General features: G+C 43.9%; 1 protein-coding gene across 2 annotated transcripts in view; it reads left to right on the plus strand.

Annotated features, from left to right (window-relative positions):
- Positions 1 to 14,749, plus strand: part of il1rapl2 (interleukin 1 receptor accessory protein-like 2) — a 301,062-nt gene that overhangs the window by 267,819 nt on the left and 18,494 nt on the right. For both annotated transcript variants that reach the window (XM_040173723.2, XM_040173724.2), the window contains exons 8-9: positions 3,815 to 3,947; positions 9,193 to 9,338. In XM_040173723.2, the coding sequence (XP_040029657.1) occupies positions 3,815 to 3,947; positions 9,193 to 9,338 (279 nt within the window). The remainder of the gene's footprint in view (positions 1 to 3,814; positions 3,948 to 9,192; positions 9,339 to 14,749) is intronic.

Consider the following 14,749-nt stretch of genomic DNA (forward strand, 5'->3'; position numbering starts at 1 on the left):
ACTCTCAACCTTCCTTGTTATGCAGCTAAGACAGCGGACGTAGGACTGTCTGTAAAACGGGGGGTCACTTCAACAATCCTTCACCGGACTTATTCTTTATGCTTGTTTGACTGATTTGTACACAATTTTATTATTTCACCCTGGTAGCCAGTTTGTGACACTTTCCCACTCATGGGGACATTTACCCGTGCGATATAGAGACAGAGGGTAGAAGACTGAATGGTCAGGGTGAGGGAGAGAAGGGGGAAACAAAGGAGAGGGAGTAATAACATAGAGGAAAAAGGGAGAGAGATAAAAGGAGAAGCGGAGACAAGGAGACGGAGACACACAGAGAGCTTTTAGGTTTTAGTGTGGGAGGGAGTGAAAGCCAGGGGAGAACCGCAAAACCCTACGAGTGACAAGCGAATGAACTTATGATGCGCAAAGGAGCGACAATTGTTACAGAGGATGAAGCAAAGCAGATGGACTGTTTCTATGAATTCCCTTGCTCCCATCCTCCCACTCTTCATACATATGAAATATACATCAGATCAAAGATCACTTTCTTCAGGAATTTGGGATGTTGCAAAAATGTCTCTTAACCATAACGTGGGAAATTTACACAAGGAAAGTCGTTTGTCGTAGTCATTTTACAGCGAAGGAGTTTGATACACTATGCTGAGGTTGACAATTAAATGAGTTGTACTATATAAAAAAAGGCTCAAAACAAGTACGCCTGTTATGTGAACTAAACAACCCAGGGTTGTAGCGTCGCGTGACCTAAGAGTCCTGTTTCCTTGGTCTGATAATGACGCAGTGATGAGTTGGAGTCAGTTAAACTCATCTGATGCAGAGAGTGGAGAGAGTCTTTAGCATCGGCAACTGGACCTTCAGGGCCACTCACCGAGCGTTGAGCAGAGACAGCATAGTTCACATATTCAGTTCAGTCATATGTGGTTCTGACCATTTGTATCTCGTCTCTTTGGTCATTTTGTTGGTCGCAATAATGTGGCAGGAAAGACGACCATGAATGTCCCAATTGAACCGAACTTGAGTCGAACCCCAGGACACATCAGAATGGAGACACTGAATGGAAGGTAAATGCACACCGATCATAGTAAGTGGCGCTGTGGAGGAGGACTCTCGGGTAACCGCTGAGAATCAAAACGAACAACGGACTGAGACTTTTCTAACAGTGAGACCGCGGCCTGAAGCGACGTCACAGAAACAACCTGAAAAACACGACGCTGAAGGAAACAGATGTCTGCGTCTGACAACCAGCACTTCCTCTCGCTCGAATGGCGGCGTTAGAGAATGAACTGAGGGCTGAGCGCAGTCTGGACCCACGCTCCTTTTCATCTGCATCTCTATGAGCATCCGCAATAAAGAGCACCGGTCTGTGGGGCGGAACTAAGCCGAGACGACTTGGACCAGATTGGGTTGGACTCATGAGCCATGGGACTTTCTGTTGACATACTCACGAGCGAGCGAGCGAGCGGGCGCTTCATGCGCACTTGAGCCCGGTTGAAACAGGAAGGTTGTGGTGATGATGCAGCAACTGGAAAAAGCTCTGGTCAATCGTCGGCACAAAGGCTTTTATTCTTGTGGAAACAACGTTGCTTTTTATTTTTTATTACTTATCAACACCCGGCTGCTTTAGCTGCGAACAGAAGCAATGACCCCCCCCCCCCCCCCCCCCCCCGCCCACCCCGGCTTTATTAGGCTTGATTTCAGGGCGGCTAGTTGCAAACTGACACACACGAACACACACACAGACACACCGGGAGCCCACACACAAACCCTTGTGCTGCACAAGTGCAAACAAAGTTGATGATTTTAATCACCATACATGCTGAGAACACAAACACGCCCTCAGGGTGCTAATCAATTACTGCAGGAGCGCACAAACACACAGACACACACACACTTATGTACACACACCAGAGCAGAAACACACGGGCGAGGTAAACTCATTTCACTCTGATATTCATTTTCTGGTGTTCACATGTGCACGTGTGTGTGTGTGTGTGTGTGTGTGTGTGTGTGTGTGTGTGTGTGTGTGTGTGTGTGTGTGTGAGTAATACAGGAAGCTGCCTGCCTCAGCACAAAGGCGGGTAAACACACCACGCAAGAACACACACTCACACGCAATATACAGTATATGAAGCTTTGCAGACCACTTCGCTTTTACTGATTGTTGAAAATGAACCTTTTAAAGAAACAGCAAAGCAATTTAAATCATCACCTGTCATTGACATACGAAAAAAGGCCATCATCAACCGATAAAATATCTTGTTCATTGTACCCGTATAACCTTTTACCATTTACCATTGCTGCCTTCATGTTCTAAAACAACATATTCCTCACAGGCTTTAACATTCCTGAGTAAGGACACCACTTGCACCTACGCAGTCTGCATAAAGATTTTCAAACATGTCACGAACATGACGTCATCACTCTGTGTCGGTCGCAGAGAGAGTGCTGATGGAGCTGTCATTAGGATAATGCAGAGGTCCATCATAATGATCTGCTAATTGACTGCCTAACGAGGTAGCGCTCGTTAGGATGATCATTAATGCTCCATCATCACCACTCTGTAATCTGTAATCACAGAGTGGTGGTTTCAAGGTCTTACAGGAGGATGTGTGAGAGTACGTGTGGATTCTGTCAGCTTCGGTGTGTGTGTGTGTTTCTATCATTGTCTATTCTTTCTTCAAGCAGTAATATGTTGTAATGTATCACAGAACCTGTTGCATTTTGCATATATGGCTGCCTTACAAAATAGCCGGGTTTTTTTGCATCTAGATTGATGGAAAGGCGGCTAGATGGACATCTGCCACTATGCTAAAGTGTGGTAATGTGAGGTGATGCAACTGCCTGAGAAGAAGACACAAGAAACCCAACTTGTTTGTCCTATCACAGAGCTACCATTAATTAATTACCAGTCAAAGGTTTGGACATGCCTTCTCATTGAATTTAGTGAATGACCAAATGTGTCAAAACTTTTGACTGGCACTGTATCTCCACCCTGGCCTGGGAACGCTTTGGAATGCTTCAGTCTGAGCTGATTAAGCGGTTGAATAAGCGGTTGAAGATGAGATGACACCTCCCCCAACTTTGGATATAACACGGTTGCTATTTGAAAAGAAAAAATTCTAAAAATAAAGCATCTCCAAGCATCCTGTTTGGTAATATGGTTGAATTTTTTGGGCCGCAACGAAATATCAGATAAACTGATTTTATTTTATTTGTGTAAAATTTGTGATTTTGTGCTAACATTGATGTCTATGCTTGTATTTGAGAAGCCAGGTGTTTAAAAGTACACTTTACATAAAATACTTTATATTATTAAACAATTCATTAAATTGCTTGTATAATCAATCTGGGTCCTGAAGATCTGGAAATTGTCTCCACTAGATATTCCACTCACTCAAAGAGGAAAGTAAGCATTTCATATGATTTTCATGAGCTTTATTCATACATTTTTTTAAATGTCATCCCTCTCATGATACAGCTGAGTTGGTCATCGCTCCTTCAAGCATTGCTTTATAAGCCCAATTCAAGGGGCTCCAACCAGCTACCCTGATGAACACCTACTTAAACGCAGCCATCTGCACTGGTTTATTTGGGGGAGTAGACCTACCATTCACCCTCAAGCCTGTGAGCAGCAATGAGAACTATGTTTTGCTGTTATATTTCCACTTTCTCCACAAACCTACTCTTCTCTTATGCGTATGCAAGGCAGATTTCAGCGTGTGCATTCCCCCCAGCCTAGACTGATATGTCTCAGTATGCTGTCGTCTGTTTTATAACAGTATTGTGGCTTGTGTTGCAGGTATGCCCCTCAGTCTAGACTGCAAGGCGTTCTTTGGCTACAGTGGAGAAAACAGAAGGCCCATTATCTACTGGATGAAAGGAGAAAAGTTTGTGGAAGAACTTGCGGGACACATTAAAGAAAGTGAAGTCAGGTAAATACATCAAATTCAGACTGAACATGATTCCCCAGCCCCATATGGTGGGTATGCCGAATGAGAAACACATCCAAGCAGGTGCAAATTGAAACTAAACCAAAGTTAAATAAATAGACATAATTATACATAATACTGTCGGACACAGTACGCAGTATACTATCGATTATATCCTCTCAAGTTTACAGGTTGCAATCGTTAATTCATTTCTGGCAAAAAAAAGACTTGACTCCAGCTGCATTCCATAAACTCAGTATCTTATTTGCTGTCTTATGATTTATAACTGACAGATTTCTTCTCAAATTCCCTAAAAAAAATAATGAATACTAATAATATAGTATAATTGAATTCATTCTCTCCCTTGTTGGGAACAATTACAGTAGACTCCATTGAGAAAAACCTGATTGTCTGTAGGGTGTCAAATGAAATTCAAAAAACCTGCCACATCACCATGGAAACCAACAGAACACCTACATGCACACAGACACACGCCTACACACGTGTGATGTTCGTTATACCTTAAACCACATCACTCATTGCTGTTTTTTTAGTTACACATCAGGGCAATAGTCTTGAGGACAATTCGTCTGTCATTAACTCATATTTTGATCATTGTAAATGATTACACTGAATTGTTTCAATTCCATTGTGCTGTATGAATGTGTTTGGGTCAGAGTTTGTTTTCTTCATGCAACACAGTTCTGTCTCTTTTCCTTTAGAAGGAACGATTCCCAACGTCACGATGGGCCGTGTATATGAGTGTGCCATGCTCGGGTCACATGCTTTTTCTTAAACATTCCCAACATTTTGTTCTAAGCAGAGGGAAGTAGAAAGGCTGAAGAAGTATTCAATCTTAGTACGGATGACAAGACATCAATGTCTACATCTCTGGAAAGAAAACGAAGGCTCTTCCGGTACACGGAAACAACCAAGTGACCTCAAACAGCGTTGGTGCTAGTGGATGCTGTAACAGCTTTGCCTCCGTAGGACTGTGTGAGTGCTCTACAGATGAGATGAGACGCGCAGGATTAAAGCACAATAACGTGGGAAGGCTTTATAACTCTACCTTTTGATACCAGTGTGGTGCAGTATTGCAGAATCCCTGAATTAAATATTTCATTCGTGCAGCAACTTAGCCCCTCCTGTTTCAATATCAGCAAGCTTTTATGTTGCATTGCGGCACTTCATGGAAAACTGATTCATCAAAAACTAGATTTCATTATCGCAGGCTGTCAGCTTGTATTGGATGTTTTTGTCACAAACATTCTGTAGCTCGGCTGTTGGACTTGCTCTACTCTTACAACCAAACTGAGACAGAGCTGTGGATTTATGAACACGTGAGCACACCCTTTAAAATAACGTTTCCAGTGGTTAAACTACACCTTTCTAACATGTTTCTCATTTAATGGAATGAGTAACACAATGGTATGAGAAACTGTCATGCAGAGCTGATTCATGTATAATTTACTGTGAATGGACATTCTGTCATTTGCAAGATTCAGCTAAATCTCTCAACACAGATTCAGTTAGTTATATTAAAAGGCCTTTCTATGGAGAACACCTTTATTTATTTAACAGGAGATAGTGGCTACATGGTACAGTGGGGAACAGCCTGTTTGGGTTTGCCCATTTACTGTTTCAATAGTAGCCTGGAAAGAGTCCCGCATGGATAAGTGCCACATCTACAATGGATTCACAGCTTTTCCTCTTCCAGCGGCGTTGGTCCACCTGACCAACCACCTTTTGAGCAATGCCACTTAACAAGTTCTCCTACGACACAGCAGCCTGGAAAAGAAATTGTGATATAGAATGGAAAAGACACAATCGTAATTCTGTTCACTACTAACCTCACGCTGGAAGAATTTAATAAACGTATTATTATTAGAAAAAGGTTTTTGTAGACAAAATGTTCTCTCCCATCAACTCTGACCAACAATATTAATATGAACGTTTATCCTCCCTAAAGGGAAATCCTTCCCTCTTCCACCGGCTGCCTCCACAGGGAGGTCATAGGTCAGGGTCAGCTAACCAGCAGCAGCCCGGCAGCCAGGAGGACTTGGGTGCCTTGTTCCATGTCCACTTCAGCAGGAACTGTGCTTGCTGACCTGCTGGGGCTTGAACCCAGCTTCTCCATTCAGAGGATGGTCTATGCAACTGCTCTGCCAACTCAGTGGCCTCTGTAAATGTTCTCTCCCAGAGGAAAATAGAGTAGTGTGGATGAGTGTTTGAACTTGAAACTAATCATGCCCCATGGTATTAAATTAACCTTTGCCTGATGAGTTCTCCATCTATCAGTCCAGTCCTCCGCCAGTCGTAAGCCAATCACATCGCTGCTCCAAATTCAGCAAACGTGCCGCTACTGATGCACACTGTCCACTTCTGCTGTCCACCTCCCATCTTGCGTTAGCGCCGGCCTTGTGACTGTTGCGTGTGTGTGTCCCTGTCTGGTTGCGTAGGCTCTAGTATGGTCTCGTGGACTCCGTCACAATGTGAGCACCTGTAATTACCAATTATTATTACCCTGCGGTGAGTGAGAGAACTGTCGACACTCTCTGCTCATTATTACTACATCACCTAAAGAGCACGGCCACCTGTGAAGATACGTGGCTGGCGGAAAGTGTCCGACTTTCTCCCCCACCTGCATCTGTCTCTCTGTCGTTATGAATTCAAGAGGTTTTATTTATTATTTTCAAAATATGCGCAGGCACACAACCAACATCATGAATCTTAGCAGTATTGTCAGTTTCACTGCAGTGGTTGGCAGAACTTCAATGCTATCCAGCTCAACATTTCTGCAACTCAGCTATGAAGGTTCAAGGTTCAATCATGTGCAATGAATTTGTAATTGCAGTATTTCCATTTGGGCCGATGCTTCCTTCACATTTTCACTTGAAAGCAGTGCTGGCTTATATATCTAGTTTTGCGGAGAACTTTCCTTTCCTGCTAGAAATTCATATGAACTGTGCAAACCAACAGTTGTCAGAGGTTCTTATGCACAGCTCATCTGCAATATTGTAGATTATTGTTAACTAATGTTTAAATGACCTGTATTAGTTTTCCATGGAGCTGGAGGTGTGAGGTTGTTTTATCTAACAAGGGTTGCTTCAGATACAGTTTGTTGTTAGCAAGTACAATGGTTGGCCAACAACAACGCGCCCCTCTGTTTCCTCTAGTTGCATAAGGTTCAAAAGGAAGAACACCCATAACTGCATTAAGAATTGCAAAATTAGCCCCTTTCTATGCAAATAAGTATGACATTTATACTTTGCACAAAGACAATTGCAATCATCTGTAAAATTCTAATTAGATTCAGCTGCAAAACCTTTTGCTTTCACTATAATATCAGCACAATATTTTGCGCAATTAACGCCATTGGCATCTAAAATCCGGTCTACAGATGTGACGAGGACAGAGTGGATCTGTTAATAGTGATGGACATGGTTTGCATAGTTAGAAGGAGACCTTTTGGACCAATGATCATCATATCAGATCTGCCAGATTTGCCACCTTGGGACAAAGGTGGTCCACAAAAGGTGAACCCAATGGCTGAGCACAGTGATACTGACGTAGAACCAGGCAGAAGAAGTGTCATTTACCTCAAATGTATCAAGGTAGCCAGTAATCTTGAGGAGGATGTGAATACTGAGCTTGAGGTGAGGGTGTTTATCCTTTTGAAAAATATTGCGTGTGATCACATTGCACATTGCTGGAGCATGAAAAGGGGCGAGATCTCACTCTTAAAAGTAGGTCTGAACAGTTAGGGGGGAAAAAAGGGATGTGTTTCTAAAAGAGGATTTTAGCACATCGCTGCCTTTGATCGTGACCTCTAATCCTCTGTCCTGGTAGACATGATAGTGATGCTCTAACCCGCTGCCACAGAGAGAAATAGAGCCGTACAGTGGGGATCCCAATCATTTGATGTATTTATTCAGCCACCTTTGACATTTTTCATCTCAGAATTCCTCCTGTAATGTTGACTATGTCAGAATTAATACTGTATTCAGATTTCACAATTGTTAAGCTGCTTCTCTGTTTCTCAGAGAAACGCATACATATTGAAAGTGTCAGGAGTTCAATTCCCACAGAGGCCACATGCTAAAAGGTTGTGTGTCAAAACTTGCAAGCACTTGGATAAAAGCCTTAAGTGAGAGATATGATTACTTTTCCTGCAGAGTTTCAGAGCAGTGGAACTACTTAACTTTGCCTAATCTCTGTTGGCCACGGTGTGACTTTGCCCACTCCCTTGTGGGCTGACCTGCCCTGCAAGGCATACATACAAATGTATATATATATATATATATATATATAGGTCCTGTGTTTGTTCGACTAACGCACCGTCCCTCCCTCCCTAAGAGGGATTCTTACTGTTAAACTGCATCCGTGGCTCCGAGCGTCTGATAGCCATGTGGATGTTTCTACTACGATCACAGAGTTCATGTGAGCCAGCTGGATACTTCTATCAATCAAAAACCGGGTCCAACTAATGAGTTGAACGTTGCTTGCACGCTGTTGAGTAAACCGGAGATTTTCTCTCCGAGGTCATCGCACACAGCATCCACCTTGACATTCTCTCACTTGTTAAGTAATTAAAAGCGAAATAATTCTCCAGGAGCACTGCGTCATTCTGCAGCTGTATGGAATGAGAGTGTAATGCCACTGGAACATGTGCACTGACTAAATGTCAGCACAGTCGGCACTCTGATATCACGAGTTACGGGAAAATCGGACCGTGAGTCAGATTCAAAGGTGCACGCCATGACCCATCTGAGTCTCCCATGTACCGCAGCTCAACTCCTCCTCGCAGGCTTTTAGTATAACCTCACCATAAGGCCAGGCTTCTTTCCAGCTGCCGCCGACGTTTTCCACACATGGCTCCTTGCTCCTCGCTGTCCTCCTTTTTCATCTGCTCTGTGCTCCGCACGCTCGTCTCCTCTTCTCCGCTAAACGTTTTCTCCCTTTGCAGCATTTTGTGGAGCAATGCAGGAGGCAAGACCCTCCATCTGTTCCTGAGATGTGTGCATGTTCGTGTGCACCTCCCCTTGTTCCCCCTCTCCCTCTTGTGCCTCTCTTATTTCTTCCTTGAAGATTATTTCCTTTTAAGTAATCCGATATTCACTTTCAGCGGATCCATCCAATGTTTCGTGCAGGTTTATGTTCTTTGTCTATTCCTCCAAAAGCGTGTAAAGGAGTACGTTTGTGGAAAAGTCCTGCCGTCTCTCACTGTCATCTTGTCCTGTTTGTCCAGGATTCTGAGGGAGTATTTAGGGGAGAAGGAGGTGCAGCTGTCCTTAACGTTTGATGCTGTGGACGAAGCAGACCTGGCCAACTACACCTGTTACGTGGAGAACCACATCGGGAGGCGTAGCGGGAGCGCTATACTGCAGAAGAAAGGTAGACTACAATCTCCTTACCTTTCCTTCCCGTCCTCTGCTTTAAAAGAGACGCTCATCGGATGAGGAGAAACGTGAGTGACAGATAAAACGCATGGCAGGACGATTCAAGTAAATAGCTCATTAAAAAAGCTGCAGCATATGGTCTTTTGTCTTTAATTTTCAAAACAGCATTATATTACCCCAAAAAAGTATTTATATAGAACAATTTACAAAGATGGGTTCAACAAGGAAGCACGGGCGATTAGACAGGGCGAAGCCCCGCGTCGTCCCGGAGCAGTCTGATGTGAACAACCACGAACCGACACTTTAGAGGACAGCAGGTCACTCTTGTGATACAGTTTGACAGCATGTTAACCTTGTAATTACATTAATTACCCAAAGCGAATTCAAAATGAAGAACCAAGTTATTTGGCGGGAGTTACCTGCCAAACTTTGTAAGTAGAAAAAGTCACTGGTGATGAAGTCTGATCATTTGTTCTGTACATTAATAATTCACGTGAGGAGTAAATAATAAGGAGTGACAGAGAAACAGCTTCATTTTCTTTCTTTCTGAAACTTTGACCAATGTATTGAGGCCTGTACATGAAGCAAATATGAAAAGGAACGGGGGGAATCTAAAGTTCACTATCCTGCACATTGTAAAAGTCCCTCCACCCATACTGACTACTGGGAGAAATATCACATCAATATTTCTGTTTGTATGCATGAATCCGGATGTAAGTTGAGCTTTGGAGATATAGATTTATTTTTGGACATAAATTGGATCTTGGCTGTATGTTTGCTCCAGCTTCCCGTCTGCTGGACTACGCGTATCCCCTCTTGGCACCAAGATATGAGTGCTTTCAATGTTTTCATCTATCGCTTGCCAAGAGAGCAAATAAGCAAAGTTCCCAAAATGTAAAATGATTCCTCTAATCAGGTTAAACATGCAGGAATCGTTCTTAATATTCATACTGTAAAATACATCGTAAACAAGTTCTGCATTCAAAGCTTCCACAGAGTCATTAGTCCTTTAGCCATGACATGCTAAATATTAAACTGTTGCTCAAATTACCTGGAACATTATCCATTACTTTTTATGATCATGTAAACAAGGACCCCCCCCCTTCCAGGAACTGAAGCCTCAACAGTTTTCACACATCAGAGTGTGTTTTAACATGAAATGTGCATGATGGATGAAAGCCGTCTCTTTGAATATTTACTCCAAACCTTTGGGAAGCTGTTCTTAAAGAACCCAGTGGGAACTCTCACACTGACCAATAGCAAATGAAATAGCAAAAAGAGGATCTGAGAGCACCGGGCACGCTGCTGGAGTCTCGTTGACCTTCTTTCACTGAAAAAAAAAGGGTAGTGAAAACACCACCACAGCAAACAGCTGAGCAACACAGACGGAGACAAACGAAAAGAACAGGATCTCGCAGTCGCATCTTTAAATATTCCACTGAAAAATGCATGAGGGCACAGCTCCCTTTGTAAAACATTTTGCAGCAGTCCAGCAGTATCTCGCTTTTCCATCTGATGAGCAGAGAGAAGCGTGGTCGTTGGAATCGGAGGCCGAGACCCGGAGAAAGAGAGAGAAACCTGGAGAGACAAAGGGGAACAGCGCCAGAGGAGGAGACAAATTGTTTCTGTTCCTTTGAATTTGGGGCGAAAAAAAAAAGGGCCTCGTGAATGTCCTCCACATGAAATAAATGTAGGTGATGCTAAAGAGCAGCGACAGGGCAAATGTGGGCGGGTGGAAAGAGGCAAACAGCCACTGAAACGGTGGGAGACGGACCGAGGCGAGGAAATGGAGAACAAGGGAGAAACAATAGATGCAGACAGAGAGATGGAGACTGGGAGGCTGACGGATGTGCGAGAATATTTAGACGCCAAGTAAGAAAAAGTACAATAAAGAGGAGGGAGCAGGACTAAATACACTGCTGCTCAATGCCGCGGGCGTCAGATCCATCTTACTTAACCAGCACCGAGGGACTCCTACACAGACACACACAAGCATGGGACACACAGACACACACCTGCCCGGTGGGTCAGGATGGGAAGTGTGGGGTTGTCGTTACTTCTCATAGTAGTTACCTGGATGATCACAAAGTGTGTGTGATCACTCACTATACACACACACACACACACTCGCCTTACAAGTGCAACGTTTAACAGCACGGCTCCTGTGTTTGAGTGCACTTTATGTGCACACAGTGTGCACATCTGCACATGATCAAAGCGTCCTTGTCAGCTACAGCCGCCACTTTCTGTGTGTAGCTGCTCCGTCAGCTTGAAATGAGACAAATCCTTATATGATATCTCATTACTATTCCTGTTTTCAAGTCCAGCGACACAAGACAATCGCTGCTCGTAACAGGCACACCGTCTTTCAAGTGACGGGAGAGAAGTCAGATAGTGCTCCTTCTTCTCACTCGATTTCTGACCTCCGTAAACACTATGAACATGAGTTCATGTTTGTTGTAGAATATTTTAATAAACTAGTTCGGGAGAAGAGAATGATTTCTTTTAAGGTTTATCTAATAAAAAACGGAGTCTTGATGAATGATCAAAGTTGCAAAAGTCTGTTTATTACTTGCAAGCAGGAGGTGGAATACACCAGCGCGTGTTGCGCGGCGCTCTGGCCGATGGCGTCTCCCAGCAGTCAAAACGCTGAGCTTTTATACACACACGTGAAGGTCATCCCCGGTGGCAGGTGGCGTTGAATCCTAACTCCTAGGCCACATGGGAGATGTGCGGACCAAGTTGAGATGAGAAGCAAGGTTAAGATGCGGTGACAGACAGTTCCTTTGTCGGAGCGTTCGCGTGAGGGCAAGTTGACCTCCTTCAGACGCTGCTGCAAATGGAAACCTTGAATCATTCTGCTTTTCGCACATTACTTCAAGACATATAATTATCACTCTTTTAGCATTAAACTATGTTATAACATATTTGACCATCACATGTTCAGAAAATGACGGCTAGATTCATAATCAGCATTGGGCAGGGTGTGCGTTAACTCACCAGTTATTTATGGCATACGTCACTGTACAGCTTTCCTTTTCCTTCCACAAGTGAACGTTTTCAGCTCTTTGATGGTTTTTAAAATGTCTTTTTCCTTTCAATTTAAGGAAATAAGAAAAATATAAAAATGTAAAAGCACCGTTTTTCAGTTATTCTGAACAATATTTAGGCAACTTGAGAAGTATTTTTTACTAATCATAACACTTTTTGAGGGCCAGCTGAAGAGGATTTACAAAGAATTACGCTGGCATTGCTTGTGAAGAAGTTCAGTATTTCAGGGATATTTTTTTATAAAATATTTATTTATTTATTGCCTTTTACTGCAAATTTACTGGTATTGATGTGGTGTTTTTTTAAGCAGGTCTTCATCACAATTAGCATATGGAGAAAATATGGAAAAATTCATCCTAAAATCAGAGCAGTGGCTGATTGTAGGCTGTGTAGTCTTTCCAAATAGTGTGGCTAGTTCCAGTTAGTGTGCGTTGACACAGCTTCCATTTTTCCAGGAATATCTCTACAGAAGTCTAGTTTTTAATTCCTAAAATGTATTTCAAGTAGGAGATCCATCCATCCATCCATTGTCAAACCGCTTATCCTGCACACAGGGTCGCGGGGGGCTGGAGTCCATCCCAGCCAACTTTGGGCGATAGACAGGGTACACCCTGGATTGGTCGCCAGCCAATCGCAGGGCTACACAGAGACATACAACCATTCACACTCACATTCACACATCTACGGGCAATTTAAAGTCCCCAATTAACCTGATCCCCAGAGCATGTCTTTGGACTGTGGGAGGAAGCCGGAGAACCCGGAGAGAACCCACGCAGACACGGGGAGAACATGCAGACTCCACACAGAAAGGCCACTGGGCGGAATCGAACCCAGGACCTTCTTGCTGTGAGGCGACAGTGCTAACCACCACGCCACCGTGCCGCCCAAGTAGGAGATAATTAAATGAATTAAATTGAATTGAAAATGAATAGGTAAAGCATATCCTCCAAAACAAGATTCCTTTTCTTTGAGTGAATAAGATGCTTAATAAATAAATAAATAATACGCCTGCTGAGGGCTCCGGCAGGAATGCATGTTGTCCGTCCACAAAGCGAACCACATAGTTTACTCTGAAATCGAAAACCCATGAAACACAAGGGAATGCGTCATTAGCCTTGTAGCCCCCCCCCCCATCCTTTTCCCTGAGCGCTCAACACATCTGCAAACATCAACATTTAGCATCCAAAAAACACACATTTGAATGTACGTGGTTGAATAGTACTGTACAGAAGTGACATTCAGAATGCATTTACCATTCCACGGGTCAGTCTCATGAAAAGGGCAGATTCACTTCCTGTTTCCCTTTTCACACTGCGCTAGCTGTCCCGGGAGTACAGTGCCTACCCAGCGGAGGATCAGGGTCTGCAGATGCCAGTGGACGCTGAGCTGCTTGGATCTGCGTGGACGTGGAGGGTTGACTTCCCTTACCGAGTGTTATCCGAGTCCTGCGGGGCTGCGATGGCGGTTGATGTGGAAGGAATTAGGCTCCGTGTTTCCCAGGTGTTGGAGTCGAGCCTTGATGGTGTTCATGGAGCTGCCCAGTGCCTGCAGGGGGGAGATGACAGTGCTGTCTGTCCTCAATGGGCCTGGAGTAGCTGGTGGAGAACACATACAGGGTGGAGCGTTCTTCCTCTCCGCCTGCAGAGTTTGTGCTGGTTGCCCTTTTCGCCCTTTTCCGCCCTGATGCGGGTGGCGGGGAGGGATCACCTCGCTCTCTGCTCACATCTGGAGCACACCTTGGTGATGAGACCACGCCGCGCTCAACCCGTGGCGCCCCAGGGTCACCAGATTTGTTACAAAACGATATTATATGAATGCTTCACACTGTTTAAAATTAGATTCTGGTGCTACAATATGCACCAACCTGTTTGAAACTTTCTCTCTATTACTCCATCAAGTTAAAAAATAAGATGTGAAAAATTAGTTGAGAAGGTTTATGAAGCCTCCGGCCATCTTGCATGTTTCACACAGCTTTGTGTTGCTTTCGAATGGCGTTAGAAGGTGGGTACATGGGTCATATTTTACAGGCAGACATCATTCCTGAGCATAATTTACGCTCTACCCATTTTGGCTTCTGAGTGGCTATCACCTACATGTGGTCACAGCATGGTATCTAGATGTTTTATAGCTCTTAGTGATTTTATTTGATGCAAATCTGAAAAATCTTCTTTCTCTCAAGAAATCGGGTTCCCCTTTATCCCAACAGAAAAAACCTGTCCAGATAGAACAAGTATCAGGCCAAAACAGCCTCAGGGGGCAACGGCCAGAATGGCTTCTTCTGCTGCGCCCGTAAGGCGAGTGACCCGACGCCGGCTGCTCGGTGGATCCTGGTCGGCTCCGGTTGTTGATCTGCTT

The sequence above is a fragment of the Gasterosteus aculeatus genome, chromosome 4, assembly GCF_964276395.1.
Source record: "Gasterosteus aculeatus chromosome 4, fGasAcu3.hap1.1, whole genome shotgun sequence".
Taxonomy (NCBI): domain Eukaryota; kingdom Metazoa; phylum Chordata; class Actinopteri; order Perciformes; family Gasterosteidae; genus Gasterosteus; species Gasterosteus aculeatus.